The sequence below is a fragment of the Scheffersomyces xylosifermentans genome (assembly GCF_036884685.1).
Source record: "Scheffersomyces xylosifermentans strain CBS 12540 chromosome Unknown RJT20scaffold_4, whole genome shotgun sequence".
Lineage (NCBI taxonomy): Eukaryota > Fungi > Ascomycota > Pichiomycetes > Serinales > Debaryomycetaceae > Scheffersomyces > Scheffersomyces xylosifermentans.
In genome coordinates this window covers 1,345,336-1,367,833 of record NW_027042942.1, presented here as the reverse complement: position 1 = coordinate 1,367,833, position 22,498 = coordinate 1,345,336, and the positions used below count along the sequence as shown (strand labels likewise).

The window sequence follows — 22,498 nt, the reverse complement described above, 5'->3', positions numbered from 1 at the left end:
AAGCTAACCCATCTTAAATAAATGCTAAATCCTCCTTATATTATATTTGTATGATATGCTAATGTGCGGAATGCCAAAAAATTAATAAAAATGCTATAAATGCTACAGATTATCCTGCCACCATTTTCCCGCTCCCTCTTCGTCCCTGTCTATTGCCTCAACATCAGTTGTGCCCTCTTCTTCAACCTCATCTCGAGTCGAATCTTCTCAAACCGCATCTGTTCTGCTCTGACGTTGTCACCACCGGGAGCGGGAGGTGGCTGCGAAACTGGCGGTGCTGGCGATCGTGAGGGGCTGAGCGATGCTCTAGCACTGTTTGTTGACTCGACACTGCTCCTGGCACTGCCAGTGTAACTCATGGTAATCCTCAAATTGGGGTTGTATGCATTGTTTAGTTTTATTCCATATTCGTACAATTTAAGATCAGTTTCTCTCTTTTCGTAGAGCTTCGCCGCATCCTTATACAAGGTTGCTATGAATTCGCCTCTTGACGCTTCGGTGTTGAATTTGGCAGGAACTGGATAGTGTAATAATAAAGATAAAGCCTCGCTGAAGTCACTAGTAATTAAATGAGTTTTCAACTGGATCAAGAGAACTATTATCATGAACATCACTAAGTCCGGAATTGCTGTGATTGTATTGCCATTATGGTGGGAGAACTGTGCAGCCACCAATTTGTCCCACAATAAACTTGTAGTCTCCAAGTCATTGCCTAACTCACGTAACAAGAGCAATCTCAAGTATCTGATGATCCATAATTGTGATTCTAACTTGAGTTTATTTATCAAGTTATAATGGATAAGCTGGTCCACTTTCATCAAATAAACATTAAATTTCTCTATAGACTTCCAAAGAACGTTCTCGTTTTCGTAGAAATGATTTATCACTCCGCTCTGGAGTAAGAACTTGTTCAACATGGTAAACAAGTCATGTGGTAGATAGTGGATGTCAAATAAGCTCAATATCCTCAAGTCATCTGCAGAAATAGTGTTTGTACTTGGAATTACTAGAGATTCTCGGTAAAGATTAATATACATCAACCCTAAAATCTCATGAATTCCTTGTTTATATCCCACCTGTGGATTACATTTTGCCCAAACATATAAGATCTGTATCATTTGTCTTTTTGCCAATAGTGAGTGTGGATTTGACGAATGGAAGAATTCTTCTCCCGGAAACAACCTGTCTATATCCAAAATGATCGTTTGTAGTAATTCCACGTCTTCTTCTGTTGTTTCTGAAGAAATCAATGGCGGAGTGCTGCTACGCGATCTACTACTGACCCCAGCCAGTAATGGATCTTCCACATTACTCACTCTGGTAAGTGAAGTCTTACCCAACGTCCGTGTTCTTCTTACTGTAGGGTTTCCTTTGAGACTGGATTTCCTGGAAAGCTCCTGGGTTTGAAAAAACGGACTGTCGTGCTCTAATAGCCACCATGGTATCACCATATCATCTCTTCTCATCAACTGGTGGTATACCACTCGAGAGTTGGATAGCTTTGAATCCCACGTCTGAATTTTCAAACTATCGGTGATGAGACACACTTTCCATACGAGTGTCCTTGTGAAGCACGTCGAATTGAGAGGCGTATACTCGTTATCGGTGATAGAGGACTTGAAGTGGTTGAGATTACCTTTACATCGGTCGATGGTGAGAAGCACCTTAGAAATGATCTCGTTTTCCCGGATCATTTCCAGTTGTTTTGATGAAAAAGTAGGTTTGTTGCAATGCTGATGTCTTCCACGTCGTAGATATGTGGATTTCAGCCGTCATTCACTCCCGAAATGTGCTAATTACTGTGTATCAACCCGGTTGTTGAAGTGATATAAAGATGTGTATTCTTGTCTCGCTGTGGAGACACGGCGAAAAACCGCGTTTTTAGGGAGAAATCCTGAGAAATACTGAGAAATACTGAGAAAGACTGAGAAAGACTAGGAAATAGCGAGAGGTGAATGGTCGATGCGATGAGGGTGTCGCGTCTCTATGGCGGTGCGGCTCCCAGTGAAACGAGTATTTCATAGCATTTCATAGAACTGGCTGGAGTCTTTAGGGAGACTTTCTCGGTACGCGCACTTTTAAAATAGCCAGAGACAATCTCCACTAACAGTGGGAAGATGAAATATTAGTGAAATATACAACAAAGAGGAATTGGAGGAGCCATTTTCTTGATCTAAAGGCTGGATTCGTAGCTCTAGAGAAAATAGATTCCAACTGGTACCAATGTCGGAAACAGAATCGCAGAAACTCCAGAAAAGTTTGGAGGAATTGGCCCTCTGGGAGAAGGGCATGAGCATAGCAGAGAGAGATGCTGAAGTGTACCGTCTTAAAAGGACCCAGAAACAGTATGAAGCAAGAAGAGACATCCTCAAGCTGATTCCAAAGTTCTGGTACATCGTTCTAGCCGAAAATGACGATTTTGCCGAGTATGTCAGCGTAGAAGACTTGAAATACCTTGAGTCCATTGAAAACTTGTACGTATACTACCCAGTGGCAGAGTCTGACTCTGAAGACGCTATAGAGCACTACAAGGACTTCTCTATCACTATCACATTTTCAGGTGATAGCAAGGACGCATTGGTTCCAACACAAGAGGTGACAAAGTTCTTCAAAACAATCTTTAAGGACGGTGAAGAAACCATTATTTCCGAGCCTGTTGACATCGAATGGCCTGAAGAATTAAAGCAGATCAACCCAAAACTCATTAAGCAGGAAAACAAGGGAAAGACATTGACGAAGGAGCAAAAGGCAAACTACAGACTGGGAATGAAGTCGTTTTTTGCATGGTTTGCTTGGACTGGTGAAAAGCCAGGGAAGGAATTCAGAGATGGTGAAGACTTGACAAGGTTGATCGTTGATGATTTATACTTGAATGCATTAAAGTACTACGTTATGGCTTTACCAAATGAGGATGATGACAGCGAGGGAAGCGATGAAGAAGATAGCTCTGAAGGAGAAGAGCTTGACTTGAGTGAAGATGATGAACCAGAAAATAGCAAGCGTTCAGCTGATGCCACAAGCGAACAAGATGCAAAGAGACAGAAGTAGAAGTTCACAATGAAACGGATTTTGTCTTAAATCTCCAAAGATTTGGATGAGTACAACAAAAGCATCAACAGCATATAAAGAGCAAGTGCATTCTAGAGCCATCAAACTTACAACTGTTTTAGACATTCTTTAATTAGAATATCTTAATCTACATTTAGTATACCTAGATCCCTTCTAGAGATTAGAGAAATATATGGGTGTACAAAGAAATCGTCTTTTTGGAAGATTAGTATAGTAAAAAGTCAACATTAACACCTCTTCATATGAACTTCGAAACTTACAAATATAGAGTGTAAAAAGTAATAAGCCCCAGAGAGTGTTTAACAACTCTACAACTAAAGGTATACGGGTCAAAAAAATAACGACAACTGCAGGATTCGAACCTGCGCGGGCAAAGCCCAAAAGATTTCTAATCTTTCTCCTTAACCACTCGGACAAGTTGCCTAAACGATGTTGAAGGTTCGCGTTTTTGATTTTATAATGTGCAACCCAAAATTTTTCAAAAAAAATCGGCAATAGCCGTTTCTCTTTCAATATTAACCTAATGAGCCCCAAATAGCACTATTTAGGATCAATTGAGCTAATTTATCATCTACTGTAAAGAAAAGTTGAATAAATTCAAAAAAAAAGTTGTTTTGATTTTTGAACATTCTTGTATATTCGTGCTAAATTTTTGTAAATAATTTGGTGTTATACTTAAACTTAACTAAATTTTATCAATTTATCATGAAGACATTTTGAATAAGCTATAACACTCAGGAAAGAAAATCAATGGCCCTAATATTAGTTCGTCTGTTATGATTCCAGGTCACTGTCGTGCTCAAGGGCTGCAATAATGGACTAATTTGCTAAGTCGCTAATGACATACAGTAATGATTGGCAAACAAGTAATATTTTGGATATCGTTTAAAATATCTTATTAAGAAAAAGAAAAGGAAAGTATGAGATGACAGAGATCAATAACTAGGAACTGCAAGTGTGAAACTGAATGGTTGTCGTTATTTTTTGCGTCAATGAGCTTAATTTATTTTACTCTAGCCTATTCCACCTGATTTCTAAGCCCAAAGCACGAAAATGAAGTTGCACGAGTAGTCAATGAATTAAGCACTGATTATCTTAAATTAATTCAAAGTATTAAATAAATCCAAGTCCCCTCTCTGAAGGTTTCAGATATATCAATCTGAAGATCTGAAACCTAAAAATTTTTGAACTTAACACATTTCGGAACATTTCTCTGCACAGAGGAAGTATTTTTCAAAAGATCTCGTAAATATGCATGTAATTACCATTTTAGGCAACATAGAATAACCCTGCATTTCAAGGATTGTTTCAGATTAAAGGGGTGTAATCATCTTTTGCAGCAATATACTTAGCAGGTAGGTCTATGGGTGCCTACTTGCCGCAAAACAGTATATTTAAACGAATCAGAATGACCGCCAATAGTGCAGGTTACTTCTTGTGTAAATACATGCTATATCAATGACTGCTTCTATGGTTTCTCAAGATCAGAAACTGGCCCCAAAGACAAGGATGGTTATGTTTAATATCTCTCAAAGCTTCAAGGTTATAAAAATACTTGGAGAGGGAGCATATGGCATAGTTTCTCTTGCACTACATACACCATCAGGTACACAAGTTGCGATAAAGAAAATCGAGCCCTTCGAGAAACCCTTGTTTTGCTTAAGGACGTTAAGGGAAATAAAGCTTTTGTCCAAACTCAACAATCACGAGAACATCATTCAATTGTATGATGTTCAGCAACCTCAGGATTTCAACTCCTTCAATGAGGTATATCTCATACAAGAATATATGCCAAGTGATTTACTGAATGTCATTAATTCTCAGACATTAAATGAAGAGCATGTAAAATATTTCACATACCAACTATTGAGAGGATTGAAGCTTATACATAGTGCCAATGTCATTCACAGAGATCTCAAGCCTTCCAATATTCTTGTAAATGAAAATTGTGATTTAAAGATTTGTGACTTTGGGTTGGCAAGGTTAAATACCATACAGAAAGGTTTGAAGGGTGATTTATCTGTTCCTAACATCTCCCCGTTGACAGAATACGTTGCTACAAGATGGTACCGTGCTCCCGAAATCATGCTCAACTCCTCGGAGTACTCTGCAGCTATTGATGTATGGTCTGTTGGGTGTATACTTGGAGAAATGCTAACCTATCGGCCATTATTTCCTGGAAAAGACTATCAAAATCAATTACAATTGATCTTTCAAGTCTTAGGTACACCTCAAGGAGACGATCTTGAGTCCATCAAATCTTCAAGAGCGAAGAGCTTCATAAAGTCTCTAAACTTCAACCAGAGACTTAATTTCACTAGTCTTTTTAACAGTCACCCAGCAAGATTAGAGAGACATGGACGAGATCCTATTAATCCTTTAGGAATTGATCTCTTGGAAAGATTACTTGTTTTCAATCCCAAGAAGAGAATAACTGTCGATGAAGCATTAAAACACCCTTATCTCAAAAGATACCATGATCCCAATGACGAACCCATCACTTCTCCAATTGGATTTGAAGAATTTGATTTTGATGTAGAGAAAGAAAAGCTCAATACATTGGAATTGAAGAGGCAATTATACTACGAAATCAAGCATTTGAGGAGTTAATACCAATATTAATACCAATACCGTTTATTATAGTATTATTTTATTCTAATTCTTCAACTCGTATAGTTACTAGCTTTTCCTTGATTAAGGTCTCTATTTTAAACTATTTGGACTTCTTGAAATACTTCACGTAGGAATAATTATATTCTGAATACTTTTGGGCGATCTACTGTAGATGTAAAATGGAACTAGAGAAATCCTTGTCTTTTTTATCCATCACCTCTTCTCGATCGTAAAGAAGTGAAGGAAAAGGTATCCCAATGATAAGAATACAACCGACAATCCACCTAAGAAGCTGACGTCCTTCCAGAATGCACCTACCTTGAAACCAAATGTACTCAAGATGACTGCTCCTGGAACCTCGATAGACAAGCCGTATTTCTTTTCCCGTAAAATTAAGTCTTTGACTTCATTAATAGATAAGGCCTCATAAGCATAGTGGAAAACAGAAATCCATTCTAACCATTTGATTTGAATTTTCAAATCCTCGCTATTGATAAAGAGGCCTGCAAACAATAAAGATAACAACAAGACTAACACACCAATCATGGTTGAAGTGCCCGGCTCCTTGATTAAAATACCGACGATAAGCATCTCAACAGCTACTGCAATGTTGAATAAAATGAGAACCAAGATTGTCTTCAAAAAGGCATTGTGTTCCATTGTCAAGCCGACTAAAGGATAGGAGATACTTATTAACAAAATTGGTGGAAGCACACGCAATGGAAGAACATCACAAAGGATCTTACTGAGGTAATAGCTAAATGGGTGATAGTAATTGTTTGCTCTTTCACGAATAAAGATAATTCTCTCTGTTGAGAATGAATGCAAACCTGTCAAAGACGAAAATCCAAAGAAGGCCAAAACAAAGAAGAAGAGACCAAGTCTGTTTTGGAAACCACTGATATCATTGGATACATTATAGTATAAGTAACCGCAGAACAACCCGACAATCAAGGACAAAACGTAATGGGTTAACAATAATCTGGGGTTTCTGTATAAGTTCTTGAATGTCCTCGAAGACAAAATTAAAACCTGGTTAAAGAATGTTGCCTTTCTGACTATATGATTCTTCAAGTCCAAGGGAACTGGATTGAGCTTAGCTTCCTCAATTTCTTGTTTCAACTCAAGGGCCAAAGTAGACTCTTCAAAAATATGTGGTAATTTATTCTTGATCTGAATAAATCTTCCGTCATTGCCAGAATTCTTTGCAGGGGAAAGAGGAGCGTAATTGTATTCGTCCCTGTGAACTGCAAAATGCTCCCATTCTCTTGTAGTGTCAACTTCCCCAACGGTGTTGTCTATGAATGCTTGATGGACATCCTCATTCTCAATTGATGCATCCGTGGAAATAGTGTTTAAGATATCCTCTTCGGATGGATTTACTCTTATTATCTTCTTGTGGTCAACAGTTATATCAATCAAGTAATCAGCAATATTGTACCCTAATGGACATTTATAGCCATACTTCGTGAAGAAGTCATTACATTTAATCATATCTCCTGAGTAAATCAAGTCACCTTCGCTCAACAAAAGGAGCTTATCAAACAAGGAAACAATATTACTTCTTGGTTGATGAATGGTGAAAATGATCGTACGATTGTAATCTCTAGACAACTTAACCAAACACTCCACAACGTTTCTTGCGTTATACGAATCAAGGCCTGAAGTTGGTTCGTCCAAAAACAAAAGAGAAGGAGAAGTAACCATTTCACACGCAATTGAGACTCTTCTCTTCTCACCTCCGGAGATACCTCTCTTAAAGTCAGATCCGATCACCCTATCCTTAATACTCAAAATCCTCAATTCATTCAAAACCTCGATAACTCTGGCTTCCTTTTGTCTCAAGTTCATATCTCTGGGCAATCTAAGCAATGCACTATTAAGGACAGTTTCGTACACGGTAAGGGTAGGAATCAATTGATCCTCTTGGTCTACGAAACCAACAATTTTCTTGTAATCTTCAGGATTTAAGACATTACCGTTAATGTAAATAGTTCCACCAATTTCACCATCTTTGTTCTTGCCTGCTAAAATGTCCAAAAGAGTCGTCTTACCAGCTCCAGAGCCTCCCATAATGGCTAAACATTCGTTAGGCAGAACCTTACCAGATACTTTATTCAAAACTTTCTGACCTGTGCGGACCTTATAACTGATGTTCTCAAAAGCAAGAGTAGCAGGAGTGAAATTCTTGTTTAAAGCACTCAGGTCTCCGTCCAATGGATCAAAACTGGTGAATTGACTTGGTTTGAATAAGGGAGATTGACTAATGTTGTGGATAGAGGTTGCAACAATCAAACTAGTAATTAAAACAACTCCAATTAACAAGAGTATGTTGCTCAAAGTGAGCTTTGTATGATCTGGCAACTCATAGCCAGGAATCTCACTCTTGTGGATACACTCACCGGACCTACATTTCAATGTAATATATGGGTCTCCAAACACGCTTTGAATCAAGTCATTCATGCTGGGTTCTGAAAAACGGCAGTTTTTCTCTTGAACATTACAAGTGAAGTCACCAGGGCCTTTAATTGTTTCAGTTAAGAAGTCTGAGATGTCAATAGAACCAGCTTCTCCACACAACATTCTGTCAGGTAAACACTTGCATGCCACGCTTTCACAGTTATAATGAGTGGTGTTTCCAGCTAAATCGTAATCCAATTTACATTGTCCCAAATCACAGTAGAAGGACTCTTTTTGGTCAATCCAAAACTGGAAGTTACAAGTCTGAGCAGTTTTGTTACAATTGAACGTTGCTTGAGGCTTTTTGCCTCCCAAAACGGAGATAATCTTGGGGTTGGTCACATCACACATTTGGTGCAATTTGTTGACTATGATACCGGATTTGTAGCATGTTCCCTTCAATCCTTCTGGCATGAACGGATCACACGAAGCATCTTCTGTACACATGTTACAGTTAATTCCTTCCCAGCCATCCTTACACTTGCAAACTGCCTTTTTTCTTACTGGTCTGTTGCTATTGCCGTCGGACAAGGCTCCACATAAAGGCTCTGAGCAATCAAGACCTCCAAAACCATCACGGCACTCACAACTTCCTGTGAAAGTGTTACATTGAGAAAACTGAGTACACTCAAAGTTGGGTAAATTGCAATTGAAGCAGGGAGGACATTCTTTGTCATCTTTCTCGCCGCTAGACAACTTTCTATCTCTCTCTTGGTCTATGAGAGCCTGTTTGATATCGAAGATATCATTGATTACAGCGCCTCGTTTGATTCTGTCGAACGAGTTGTATAAGTCGTTTTCATTCTCGACTCGAATAGACGCAGCCAATGGCGTAAGTGTCGCTAGTCCCACTACTGCTAGTGGGAGCAAAGCGGTGAGTTTCATTGTGAAGAGTAAAACAGAGAATAGGAGAACGGTGAATGCGACAGAAGGTCGAGTGTTTTCGGGCAAAAATCAAGCAAATTCGCTATTTTTTTTAATCAGAGTAATGCGACGAACTAACAGCCAAGAATATCTCAATTTGGTCTTGCTACTCACTATTTTGGTTGAATTGGACTCAACTATCGTAAACATGAATAATCCCATTCACGGTCTCGTTTTACGAAGAGGCTCGGGTTTTGTAAGGTTATCAACGACCTGCATATTATAATGACCAGCGATAAACAATATGTTGCGGCATGGGTGCAATGAATCACGTGACTCATGATTGCTAGTGTACTATAAATGGATTGCTGTGGAGTTTTGGGGCGGCAACGGGAGGAGGTAGTTTGTGATAAGAACGAGATTGAGTGATGGCTTAGAGTTGTGTGAATTCTGGAGATCTTTGTGAGAGTGGATTGAAGTGGAGTTTGAAAGAAGTAAGTAGTAATACAGGGTGTACCGTATACGGTATGCTGTAGTCGTCGTAGTACTACATTACATTACCATACTATGGATTTGTCCCATAGTTAAGCCTACTGCGTGGACGGAGTTATAAATGGCTGGTGGGAATGGGTGCAGGACAAGTCACTGATTAGAGAGGTGGAAGTGAGTGGAGGGGCCTGTCATTAGGAGGGGAGGAGGACTAAGGGTGGAGATGTGGGATGTTTAATGGGAGATGTATGGAAAGAGAAGTAGATGGGAGGAATGGGGTGGGAAGAGATGTGGGGAGGATGTTATGGGAAGAGAAGGAGATGGGATGAATGTGATAATGGAGTGGGATGAAAATGTCAGTAACATTGAATGTGAGATTGAATAGACTTTAAGGAGATAATTCACGGTTGATTTGTAAAGTTTTGGTATAAGATCAAAAATATTGTATGAGATTTAGAACACGATGTAGCAGAGATGAAGTAGCCTTGCTACCACTCTTACTTTACTCTCTCCATATAATCGTTGTCACACTTCACTCGTTGCAGCCATCACTTGTTCTATCCATCACTCGTTGCAGCCATCACTCGTTGCAGCCATCACTAGTTCTAACCTTCACTAAGTAAACGCTATAGAGAATATAGAGAAACATTTCAGTTCAATATTTATCCCACTAATATGGAACGTCAAGAAAACAGTCAAGAAAACAATGCCCAGTAGTTAACACCACCACCCAGCCAAACCCACCTCCATATCGACTACTAATAAAACCCTCTCCAATAACCTAATAACGGCCATATACCGATCCTGTACACAAATTGCGCTTTTGAAATCAAAACAAAATTTCGTTTAAGCGCCAAAATACGTCAAATGTATTCTTTTGCATCACTCTTCTTCTTTATTACTTTTGCCTCAATGGTTTGTATACGGATTGAATGGAATTGTAAGTATGGTGGAAATTAAACAAAATAGAAAGACGTACAATCAGACCAATTTCAAGCGAATTCTCACTTCAAAATTGAACAGCACTGAGGAGGAAGAAGGAGCAGATTCAGGAAATTCAAACCATAAAGTACTGAAGCCAAAGGGACGTAAAAAGACATTGAAAAATGACAACAGCGACTTGCTAATTTACTTAATTTATGTAAACTATTTGAGTGAATTGGTTGCTGAAGGAGGAGACCCAAAAAATGGGGGTTCAGGCATGGAAGGGGAAATAACGGTTGCCAGAGTGGAGAAAGCTCACGAGATGTTGATGAAGAAGTACAGAGGTTGAATTAGCAAATGGAAACAAGGAATGAAGATTATCATTCTGTGAAAGACCAGAAAATCAGTAAAGGTTCTAGATAATCAATTTCAACGAAAAAGGAGTCACTGCAAGACTATTAGTAGACACGCGTACAGCCATTGATAAAAACAACGTACAAGTGTTAGGTATTGTTGTCCGTTCTTCAATGAATCTTCCAGCAGGTCTAGTAGATTCTAAAGACGGCTTATAAGAAGAATACTTCTACAAATAGTAGTTGCACAAGTGTAATCGGCCAAATTCCAATCATACGGTGCATTCGAGCAATAAGACATAGTCGATCCTAATTACCAACTTAAATGATACATTTTGTATATATACATACCCAATTTTGGTTCCTATGTACAACTATCGAACCGCATATTAGCGCTCTAAACAGATAACTCAATACAAATTATTAGCACAACACCAAATGTCCTTGCCTCTAAAATACAGTGTTTGGATTCTTCAAAGACTCTATCATTCTAATAGCCAGCTCAGGGTCCCTCTTATTGTAAACAAACAACCCCTGTAATTGAGCTGTACTGACTTTTCCCAAGTTCAATTGTCTGAACTTCTCCATGAACAACTCACACATTTCTTCCTCATTCTCGTAGAACCTCAAGAACATTTGCTTGACTTGGAAGTCCGTGGCGTTGTCCACTAATACTTTATAATCAACTCTACCAGGACGCAACAATGCTGGGTCCAATTTTTCTGGATGGTTGGTGGTCATAAAGGTTATGCATTCCTCTGCACTGGCTACACCATCCAATGCATTCAATAATCCGGAAAAAGTTACTCCAGAAGTGTATCCTTTTTCTTCGGATTGCTCTCTCTTGTTGAAAGCAGCGTCTATGTCTTCCAAGAGCAATATAGATCTCTCAGGAATATGGTTCATCAAGTGATTTAACCTGTCATCGGTTAAGTTGTTTTCTGACAAGTTTAAGATGCAAATGTTATAGTCCAATTCACCAGCTAAAGCTTGAATAAAAGAGGTTTTACCACTTCCTGGTGGGCCATACAACAAATAGCCTCTTCTGTATGGGATACCTCTTTTATGATACCAATCTCCACTTGATAAGAAGTCTTTAACGTCGTTTACAATTCCATCAGCGACATTTTCATCTAAGATCACGGACTCAATCATTCTTTTCTTCCTAGGTTGACCGAATGGTCTCCATTCAGGACCCCAAGAAGTGTAGAGCACAGTCTTACCCTCACGAGCCTTTAAAGCCAATTGCTTGGCCTCTAAGAGTAAGTCGTTAAATACATGTCTATCGCTGTAAAGTGTAGTTAACGTAACTGTTTCGAATGGAGTTCCTGAGGTCATGTCAAGCAACTTACCTGATCTTTCTCTATTGACTAACATATAGGCACCTTTATACTTGATGAAATGCTTACCTGGACCAGGAACTAATGAAAATTTCGTGCTTATTGAGCCATTGTCGTGCTGCACAAAATTAGTTTCCACTGATAAGTGTCTTGATGAACGATGCTTGTATTGAGACATCCATTCGAGAAACCAGAGATACGACTTGTCTTTGGATGGGATTTCGAGGTCTACGAGCATTCTTCTGTATATGAAGCCCGACGATTTCACGAGACCTTGTCTTGCCAATGCAAGTCCTGTTCCGAGAAGCATGAGTCCACCACCGGCTGCAAAGTATGGGTTGCTGGTAAGTGCTTCACTTATTCCCAGACGAATCATGCCAGTATACGAGCCATCTGAATTGGCCTTTATCTTCTCGAAATCGAGCGGAGTAGGGCCCGAAGAAGGTGAAGAGGCAGACATTTCCGAGCTATGGTTTTAAGACTACAATTCGTTTACAAATCAGTATTCTGGACCTACCTTTTACTGAAAAAAATCAATTCATTAAATCCAAAAAGAAGCTCCAAAAATTGAAATTTTTCAGTTTCCGATATCGCTCGGCGCTACCATATCGCAATATAAGGTAGCAACATTTTGATTTGGCAGAGGGTATGGCTTGGGGTTCGTTTGTATTGAAGTTTTAGTGCTGGGTCAGTTAAATGATAGGGTTGTTAGTTTGATAGTTAGGAATAAGGCTACAGAGGGCTTATTGACTTCATTTATCGTGGAAGTCCGATTTTTCGGCGGAGTAATTGGGGGTCCCTATTTGGAAGCGTTATGTATCTGTATATAGTTAAAGGTCTACGTCACTAATCAGGCTAGAGCAATTATAATGTAACAAGAATATCTGGAACATGGAGTTTTGAAAGCGTGATGATAGGGGTAAATATTGAATCTGTGATCTTTGGTGAACACGTAAGTGTCATTTTCAGGGAAATCGGCACCCGTTCTCTAAGTTTTATCTGGTGGTTCTTGTAAATTTCACAGCCATTTTCGTTTATCTTCACACACTGCCAATTTAACAATGCCTACCACCACCAATTGTCTTTATCATGACCCCCAAATTTCACCAGAAAAAGGACAGAAAACACCAAAAAACCCGCATAATCACCTCTAGCCATCTACTCCGAATTTCCTTCTAAAGACCCAGTCCATAACCCAACCTTCATCCCATCGACACCTCACCTCACCTCACCTTACCAGTGTCTAAAAATACTACCCCGGTATAATGGATGCCTATATACACCACCTACATCCACTATCTTTATCACCGTCACTCTGTTCTCTTTTGGAACATTAGTTCACCGTAGTTAAGAGGAAAGGACACAGTTCATATAGTTTGATAGACAAGTGCTGATGAAATGACCCCCTATTCTTGTAAAATGGTATCTAACTTAGCTGTGCATCGCTAGAAACCGAGAAGCGCAGGCCAGAAGCCCATCTCACCACGTCAGGTCTCCAAATATTTCTTCCCTTCCAACAAGGTTCACCATTGCCATCATCTTCACCGCCACCATCACCATCACCACCACCCATAAACTCTCTCGTATTAATCCCACTCGTATCTCCCTTCTCTTCTCTGTATTCTTTTCTATAGAAGAGTAGACAACTCGTACAACGCTACCATATACAAATCCGGTGGTACACATAATCATACATCGCGCTACCATATATATATGCACACACTAAACAGATCGTGGTACAGTGGTTCCATTTATTATTCAAACCAGGGGCCAGAATTGATTCATATTAAGCCCCAATAGAGTTCACAATATCTTTCAAGCAAATTAGTTATTACAGAAGGACATATTATAGGAGGTTTGAATTCTTTCTTGTGATCAGTACGAACCAATTCGAGCTGCAAGGTAATCGCAGAGTAAGCATATCCGGTGGTACAACACTGCAACAGGTACCAAATCCGGTGGTACGTATCAACTTAACAGCGCTACCATACACACTATACAAACACTACCATACACATACTAAACAACATCCAGTGGTACAACACTACCATACAAACACAACTAAACAACACATAAACTTACAACACTACCATACACAGAGTAGACAGACCCGGTGGTACAACACTACCACTCATAGAGTAAGCACATCCATTGGTACATCACCACAACACACATCTAGTGGTACACACTTGCAATCCTACAACACCACCACTCACAAGTATCAATTCTTGTGTTACAGATAACTCGTACAACGCTACCATACAAACTACTAATCAACATCCAGTGGTACACAAACAATCTACTACACTACCATACACAGAGTAGAAACATCCAGTGGAGCAACGCTACCATACAAACTAAACCCTTAACCACACACACAGATTAAGCACATCCGGTCCCTAGCCCCATCTTACAACGCTACCACTCCCCATTTCCGACCGCACCCAAATCAATTTCATAAAACCCGCTTGATCACTCACAGTTAAAAGCATTGCCTTACTCCTAACGAACCATTATTACACCGCCAACGCCCGTGTAAAAACCAATCCAGTCGGAATTCACTGATCCAAGTACTCGGATAATACCACAACTCAAGCTTTCCACAGCCGTTTGCGATTCGGACTGGGATTTACTGCTGTGTAGTCTTAGTCACAGAGAATTGTTAAACCCTGGCAGTAAATCCACAGCGATAGCAACAATGACACAAGATATCGAGCAATCGGTGTCCTCCAACTCCAGTGGAGACCAATTGGACAGCAGCGGGACCCTACTCAACGAACAATCGGGCCCATGGCGTAACGAGGACTCTCATAGACCTCCATTGCCTTCAAGAAACCCATTCAATCGAGGAGGTGAGAATGCGAATGCCACAACGAGTTCAAACACCACGGAAAATAGAATTAACAACCAAGCAATTGCCGACACGAACTCTGCTGATACTTCCCTTTCATCTGTAGCTTCCAGCAATGCCATTCCTTCTGAGAATTTGGCTATTTCAGAAAACCCAGCATCGGACTCGTCCCCTTCAACCGACCTGACCAGCTCAAACTCCCCCAGCGCAGCCAGTGTTGACGACAGTATTTCACGGACATACCACAGAACAGCAATTTCACCCCAAGAACTTGTGTTGCTCCCATTCAAAACCTTAAACAGAATCCTTGACGACCTCAAATGGACTGTTCCCATGAAAATCAAATATAATGTCAGTTTGCTCAACTCCCGTCCCATCGATTACGCCTCAGAACTTAGCAAAATTGCCGGAGTAAGCCATCTTCAGCATGAAGCAATTACCTTAAATAATGCGTTGAACTATTCTCCTTCGTCTGAACGGATTGAATTGGAGGAAAGGAATCAGACTTTAACCATAATAAGAGGATTGTTAGTTAACAAGGATAACGTAGTGAGGCATTTCAGATTAGCAGTATTAGAGACTAATCTGAACCCATTTGTGAATAGCATTTTGGATAAACATGAATACCATCTAATTTCGAAGGACAGAGTGTCTGAGGACGATTTAGAAGTATTGGGTCCTGCCGAGTCTATCAAAGTAAATGGAATCGAAGCAGAAGACGACGGTAGGAATATTGAAAATGAGACTGGAATAAGAAATGGATCAAGTACCCAAAGAAACGGCAAGCATGCCATTGGAGACCACGATGATAATGATATTAACATAGATAGCGACTCTTCCGATTCCGAACCGTTGAACATTGCTAATTCTAACTCCGCTATTATTGACGACGCCTACTACAAATCTGCCAATAGCCCCAACGGCCATATTCTCAGGGTAACCTTATACAATCCAGAATTCTCCCAGAGTGATCTTTTCCCACTTATTGATCAAGAGACTATCAAAAAGAGGTATCTCGCAGGCGTTGAAAAGCATCCTTCATTATCCCCAGACACAATTCCCAACGTTGTACATTGCTTTAAGACATTGATTAAAGTACTTAGAGGTCCCGTCCTTTTGAAACCGGAAGAATCTATTAAAACCATCAGTTTGGCTAATACAGTAATGGATGCTCAGATCGAAGTGAATCTTCTCTTTCAGAAACTTGGCTTCACTCTCAACAAAGAGGAGTCCGATGCAGTGCCACCGAACTTGGCTCAAAGACCTGAGCTCAAAGAATCTTACATCCGTAAGATCCAAGAGTTGATCTATCTTGGCCGTGTCTATGGCAAAGCAGTTGAGCATAATGAGTTCCAGACGGTGTATCTGTACTCCGATAACCTTTCGCTTGTTTTCAAAACAATTGGAGAATATGACAAGCATATTAATCAGGTCCACTTTAAAAACCATAATCTGAATCAGTTGCCATTTCTCATCTCTTTGAGTGTTTGCCTGTACTTCCAAGATGAATTGGTGATAAAATGCTTTGAAAATAGTGTCACTTCAGATCCTAAGAACAGATTACACTACGTAGATGCCCTCAGAAACACAGCAAATTTCCGAAGTGGCTCATCCACTAACAACAAACTCTCGACATATTTGAAAAATCTTGCTTCTTCAGGCGATTTGATAGGTTTCCATGACTACATAGATTCTATGAAGGTTCTTGGCTTAGACGTGGCTAATCCCAAGGATATAGATTCCATTGATGACGATGTTATTGTGGCCATGTACAAAGCAAGTTATAAGAATGATACCAAGAATTACCAATATTATAACAACCAACTTCAGACTATTGCCAGGGCCAGGCAGTCAAAGGAGCTTTGGGAATTTTTAAGTAATGAGATTATCCCTGTCAGTATTGCTTTAGATGAGTTAAACATCGAAGAAATCACAGAAGATGATGTCGTGGTTACGGCTTATGAATTCAAGCTTGATGACATCATGCAAGCTAATGGATTTCGTGATGAAGCCAGTGAAGTTCAATTTCTCCACAAGGCCTTGCTCTCTGTCGCAGTCAATCGAAAGAGCTATCTTCTTTTGAACTATATTGAGACCAAACTTCCCGAGATTATAAAGTTGCCCAAGAATGATATAACGTTTCTGAAAGCTCTTAACATACTCGGAGCGGATCTTAGCACTTCAGACTTCGAGCTTATTACTAACTTCCAGAACAGATTGATTATGAATAACAAAAATGATATCAATAGCGACATACGAATTCTCAGGTACTCACTCAAGCTTATCGCTGAGCAGAAAAAGCTGGACATCTTAATTAGTTTTCTTAAGAATGGAAAAATTGACTCTACGTTGCTCCCAGCGGAGAATTGGCCAGCAGGCTTAGACAATATTGGAAATACCTGCTACTTGAACTCGCTTTTACAGTACTACTTTTGTATAAAGCCGCTTAGAGAGCTCATCTTAAGCTTTGACGAGAATGAAGTCGATGTATCTGCCATCTCCAAATCCCGTAAGATTGGAGGGAGAAGTGTGGAAGAACTGGAGATTAAGCGTAGTAACCAGTTCATTTACCACTTGAGGTACTTATTTGACGAAATGATCCATACAAACAAGAGATGCGTTCAGCCTTCGAAGGATCTAGCTTACTTGTCATTTTTGGCATTGTCGCAACCGGTAGAGTTCAGAGATTCAAGTGTAGAGGTAATTGAAATTCCAGATGACGACGAAGACTTGAAAGAAGAAGAAGCGATAAGAGCGGCAAAAGAAGCCATAGCAAAAGAGGAAGAAGAAGAAAGAAGGCAAGGAATAGATGGATCTATAATAATAGGTTCTGCACTGCCTTATGATGACAACGACATTGAGATGGCTGACAATGAGGACGTGGATAATATCGAGATGGTAGAAGAGGGTGAAAATAAGAACCAAGAGAATCTCATTGATGGAGATTTTAGTCATAACGATGTTACGACTCCTGAAGGTATAGACGGTGGCCTCCGAAGCCACAACAGCATTGTGGGAATTCACGTTGAGAATGTCTTTGATAGTACAGAATTCGACGAGGGCAAACAACCACAGCATCTTACTCATCCAGGCGGACCTAAGCTTCTCCCTATCAGTACGGACCAGATGGAGAGCACAATAGAGGTAGGAAGACAACAGGATGTCACCGAGTGTATTGAAAACGTAACGTTCCAAATAGAGACAGCTTTAAGTCCAGAGCGTTTGGATGATGATGGCGAACAATACGACCTCATAAAGAAACTTTTCTATGGTAAGACAAAGCAGACTATCACTCCAATTGATGAGCTGACATCTACTATCAATGGTAAGCCGCGTATTTCAATTGAACGTTTTTTCAGTTTGATTATCAACGTTTCAGATCATCCTAAGAGTATCTACGATGCCTTGGATAATTTTTTCAACGAAGATATTGTCAAACTTGATGAAGGACTAGTGAAAAAGTCTATAACTGTGAGCGAATTACCCGAATTCCTCCAATTTCATGTTCAACGTGTCATGTTTGACAGAGAGCGTCTAATGGCGTATAAATCGTTGGAACCAATTCCATTCAGTGAAAAGATCTATTTTGACCGCTACTTGGACACGGAAGACCCTGAGATACTTCAAAAACGTAATGAAGTGTTCAAATGGAAGCTGGAGATACAGCAAATCCTTGATCAAAAGAATGAAATATTACATATTGATGATGAAACAAAACTTACCATTATTGATACTCTTGTGACAACCAAGAAATTTTTGGAGCTGAAAATTATGCCTCACTCGACAATGGGTATCAATCCTAGTACTATCTTTGCCATACAAGATGAGATTGACGCCTTGAAGCTGAAATTATTAGAGATTGACCAGAGACTTGAGATTTTAAGAGAAAAAGTAGCAAATCAATTCACCAATTACAACAAGGTCGGTTATTCTATATTTGCTATTTTCATTCATAGAGGAGAGGCGAGCTACGGCCATTACTGGGTTTATATTAAAGATCCACAAAGGAATATTTTTAGAAAGTACAATGATGAGACGGTGACAGAAGTTCCATTCTCAGAAGTCTTTAACTTCATTGAAGGAAACACAGCCACTCCTTATTATATTGTATATGTGAAGGAGAATTTGGAAAGCGAGTATATTGATCCATTAAGAAGAGAGATTAAGAACTGAATTGAAGGAGGTTAGAGCATATACTTATATCCGTATATAGTTTTATTTCAGTATACGTCTTTTAAGGTTGAAAGTACTCTAGTGAGCTCTACAAATATTTCATGTTGAATTTTGATATATTACATATTCTATTAGATATAGTAGTTCTTCAATAAAAATACAGATAATATTACGGTACAAGATCAAGTAAAGCAACCACATAACTTTGTTAAATCATTTCTTCATTCGGACGACTTGTCCATCTTCATTTTGAAAAGCAGCACATGGACTTAAGCTCATAGAAAATAGTGTTGGAGGACATCAACTCTCATATGTTCATTGTCTAAGCCAACTTTCTCTTCTTGAACTTTTCATCCAGTTTCTCTCTATCTGCGTTCAATAACGCATACATAGGGCTCAGATGCAATGGTGGTAAAGTTGGCGCTCCAGATGAAGAGCCGCCTTTGATGGACTTATCCAATTCACTAACACTTGGCAATTGATTCTTGGAAGCAGAAATTTCATCTGCTTCCTGTGGAACGGATGCCGCAGAAATAGGTGATGACGAAAGGGGTACTCCACCAGCATTTCCTGGGGTAGCAGTACTCTTAGGCATGGAAGTGGGCTGCTGGGAATATGGAGGAACGTGGTGGTTGTAGTAGCTTTGACTTTGGGTCTGACGAGAGTCATACATAGAAGTGAATGAGTTTCTCTGGTTGTAGTAAGACAGGGAAGTTGTCAGGGAACGAGGTTCTGGAGGAGTCAATGGTGCTCCACCTACAGCAACACCGAGTCCAATACTTCCTGCCCCGCCACCAGTCGTATGGTCGATAAGTGGGGTAGGAAGAGAATTGGTTCTTGCATTTCCATTGCCTTGGAAAGAGTGGAGATGGTGTCCACTAGCCGGCATGGGTGGAAAGGGATACTGCACCAACTTGCTAGCAGAGTTGCTGATATTGTTGATACCAGTGTCTCCTGAACCATTCACCAAGCTTGACAGCCTTGAATTATTTTTCACCTTGGATGAGTCCACAATGGAAGACCTTGAGGATGACTGTGAATGTTGAATAGGGGAGGTGTCATTCTTATTAGTAACTGATGAAGGCTGCTGTGAATGGCTGTATGGTGGTTGTAAGTGTTGTGACAGTTGGTTTTGTTGGTTATGAATCCCAGTACTCGTTGCAGCCTGACTATTAGCTCCACCCACGGTTAAGGGACTATAACTTTTACTTTCGGCCCTCAATCTGAAGTTATTACTATTGTTCTGTTCATCTATTAACACTCTGGAATTATGACGTGATGGAACTGGCTGCAAGGGGTCCATTAGGATCGACAAATGACGGTTAGGATTGACTCCAGCAGGAGTTTCTTCATGGCCCTGCTGGTGGAGATGGCCCTGCTGGTGGAGCTTCACATTTCTAAAAGCAACCTCACTCAGTGAGTTGTAGATCGTATAATGCGGATTCAACGGATAGTGCTGGGGAACGATTTGGATATTGGAGTTAGAAGGATTACGTGATGCGTTTGCCGTAGATGTAAGGTGGTATGTTGGCTGCTGAGGCTGAATTTGGGATTGCAAAGATTGAGACTGCGAAGCCAACAGAGACTGTTGCAATTGCTGCTGAGAAGATGTCCTCATTCTCTGAATTAAGACAGCCTTGAAACTTCCAACATCTTTTGATAAAGCGGAAATAGAACTTGACTTCTCAGCTATATCCGTCGAAGTGGCAGGTAAAGATGTATTTTTAGGGAGAACACGAGACATTGGTGAAGTACTGCCTTCTTCTTCTATAAGTCTGCTTGCAGCATTACCAGTAGCACTGCTATTGATTGGCGTCTTGTTCATGTTTCTGTCTATTATCTCATCTTTGCGAGTACTATTCGTGGTATTAGAATTGGTCGTACTGCTCTTGAATATATTGGAGTTCAAACCGGATTTTTCGGTTTCTTTATCCGTACTAGTAGTCTCCGTTGCCTGTTCAGTCAAAGCATCAGCTTTCTCAGATTTTATCTTTGCACTAGCGTCGTTGTTATCCTGAACCAACCTTTCAAACATTTCCAATATCTGCAAGGTATCGTTCTGACTCCTTATAAGCTCGCCCTGAACTTGCTCGTACTTGGAATGCATCACACCCAATTCACCTCTCAAGGCATTTAATTGGTTGTTCAACTCTATAAACTTGAAGTTAATCAGGTTTTCGAACGAAGGGTTGGTGACTAATGGCGGTGGCTGCAATCTAGGAGAAACAATACTTGTTTGGCGCAGTGCTGGTGTATCACCAGGTGACTGCGGTACGTGTGGTCCGAGAACTGGAGTCGCCACAGAGATGGGAATTTGTTGTGGATTTTGTGGGGGCACCTGAGCATTCTGAGGATGCTGTTGGTGGAGTTGTTGGAAGTTTTGTTGTTGGTGTCCGCCTGGAGTGAGTCTTCCGTCATTTTCAAGCAAAAGAGACTGCTGGTGTAATCTTAAAGACTGGTGATACTGCTGGTGCAAGTTATCAGAGGAGCCATGAGGGCTTCTCAAACTAGACATAGAGGCAGTATCATCATCACTGTAGCCGTAGTTTTGCTGGTATTGATGCTGCTGCTGTGGAGGATACAAAGCCATTGGATTGGCCATCTGGTTTTGAGCAGGATCCATTAACGGATTCAGAGTTGGCGGAAGCAGCTTCAAGTTGACGATTTCCTTGTGTGAGTTGATATTTTTAGACAGTCTTCTTTTGATATGCTTCAACGATTCCACATCGCCTTTTCTGAATTGGTTTGTAGAGTGTCTGAATTCCCATTTGGTTGCAGTTCCAGCAGCATTACCTGAACTTCCAGCAGAACCAGAAGCAACGGGAGTTCCTGCTGCGGAATCTCCTGCTGTAGGTGTTCCTGGAGGTCCATCTTCTGTATTTTGGAAAGTATCATTCACTTTGTGAAATCCGTACATGTTCAACTGTCGGATGAAACTGGCGATATTGGTGTGTTTGAAGTATTGAGCCAACACTTTAGAGAACTCTTCGCCTGGCAAGAGACAGAACGAGTCGTTGGTCGACAGCCACCAGATGAGATGCGATATCGAATTATCATGGAGCATATCATATAACTTATGGATGAACACCGTTTGAGTCTTTCCGTTAGAAGAAGCGGCGGCAGCGGCTGAAGATGACGACGCCAAACCTGCGTTCGACGGTGTTGGAGACGATACGGTAACTGTCGTCGTAGGCGCTGGAGTATGAGACTGTTGTGGTGGACGTTGTAACGACGAAGACGCCGTAGCGTCTTGATGAGTAGACAAGCTGCCGTTTATGGCAGTTTCACTCGGAGTTGCAGCAGGTATGATATTGGTGGACATGGTGGATGGACTATATGTACATGTTCTTACCCTACAAGGT

At 40.4% G+C, this 22,498-nt stretch overlaps 8 protein-coding genes and 1 non-coding gene across 9 annotated transcripts; 4 read left to right on the top strand and 5 right to left on the bottom strand. All coding sequences in view use genetic code 12, as the record gives it.

Annotated features, from left to right (window-relative positions):
• Positions 1–23: 23 nt before the first annotated feature.
• On the bottom strand, positions 24–1,887 carry RJT20DRAFT_128358 (uncharacterized protein). The gene has a single exon (XM_064917262.1). The coding sequence runs from the start codon at positions 1,692–1,694 to the stop codon at positions 150–152; it is 1,545 nt and encodes a 514-aa protein (XP_064774533.1). The 5' UTR covers positions 1,695–1,887; the 3' UTR covers positions 24–149.
• A 228-nt stretch (positions 1,888–2,115) lies between these two features.
• RJT20DRAFT_128357 (uncharacterized protein) lies at positions 2,116–3,481 on the top strand. Its single transcript, XM_064917261.1, has one exon. The coding sequence runs from the start codon at positions 2,224–2,226 to the stop codon at positions 3,046–3,048; it is 825 nt and encodes a 274-aa protein (XP_064774532.1). The 5' UTR covers positions 2,116–2,223; the 3' UTR covers positions 3,049–3,481.
• On the bottom strand, positions 3,411–3,492 carry RJT20DRAFT_t80. The gene has a single exon. It is a non-coding gene; the product is annotated as a tRNA-Ser (tRNA).
• A 1,356-nt stretch (positions 3,493–4,848) lies between these two features.
• On the top strand, positions 4,849–5,731 carry CEK2 (Cek2p). The gene has a single exon (XM_064917260.1). It carries the CDS (start codon positions 4,858–4,860, stop codon positions 5,677–5,679), a length of 822 nt encoding a protein of 273 aa, XP_064774531.1. The 5' UTR covers positions 4,849–4,857; the 3' UTR covers positions 5,680–5,731.
• Positions 5,688–9,224, bottom strand: ADP1 (putative ATP-dependent permease). The gene has a single exon (XM_064917259.1). It carries the CDS (start codon positions 9,025–9,027, stop codon positions 5,896–5,898), a length of 3,132 nt encoding a protein of 1,043 aa, XP_064774530.1. The 5' UTR covers positions 9,028–9,224; the 3' UTR covers positions 5,688–5,895.
• A 1,127-nt stretch (positions 9,225–10,351) lies between these two features.
• RJT20DRAFT_44753 (uncharacterized protein) lies at positions 10,352–10,995 on the top strand. Its single transcript, XM_064920182.1, has one exon. It carries the CDS (start codon positions 10,442–10,444, stop codon positions 10,766–10,768), a length of 327 nt encoding a protein of 108 aa, XP_064774529.1. The 5' UTR covers positions 10,352–10,441; the 3' UTR covers positions 10,769–10,995.
• A 227-nt stretch (positions 10,996–11,222) lies between these two features.
• RJT20DRAFT_145513 (bifunctional AAA family ATPase chaperone/translocase) lies at positions 11,223–12,572 on the bottom strand (the record flags this gene model as incomplete). The annotated part of the gene is made up of 1 exon (XM_064918801.1): positions 11,223–12,572. One exon carries the CDS (start codon positions 12,570–12,572, stop codon positions 11,223–11,225), a length of 1,350 nt encoding a protein of 449 aa, XP_064774528.1.
• Positions 12,573–14,442: 1,870 nt separating this feature from the next.
• Positions 14,443–19,249, top strand: RJT20DRAFT_128351 (ubiquitin-specific protease). The gene has a single exon (XM_064917258.1). The coding sequence runs from the start codon at positions 14,811–14,813 to the stop codon at positions 19,134–19,136; it is 4,326 nt and encodes a 1,441-aa protein (XP_064774527.1). The 5' UTR covers positions 14,443–14,810; the 3' UTR covers positions 19,137–19,249.
• Positions 19,250–19,458: 209 nt separating this feature from the next.
• Positions 19,459–22,458, bottom strand: SFL1 (Sfl1p; the record flags this gene model as incomplete). Its single annotated transcript, XM_064918383.1, has 1 exon — positions 19,459–22,458. The coding sequence occupies one exon, from the start codon at positions 22,456–22,458 to the stop codon at positions 19,459–19,461; it is 3,000 nt and encodes a 999-aa protein (XP_064774526.1).
• Between the last annotated feature and the right edge of the window lie 40 nt (positions 22,459–22,498).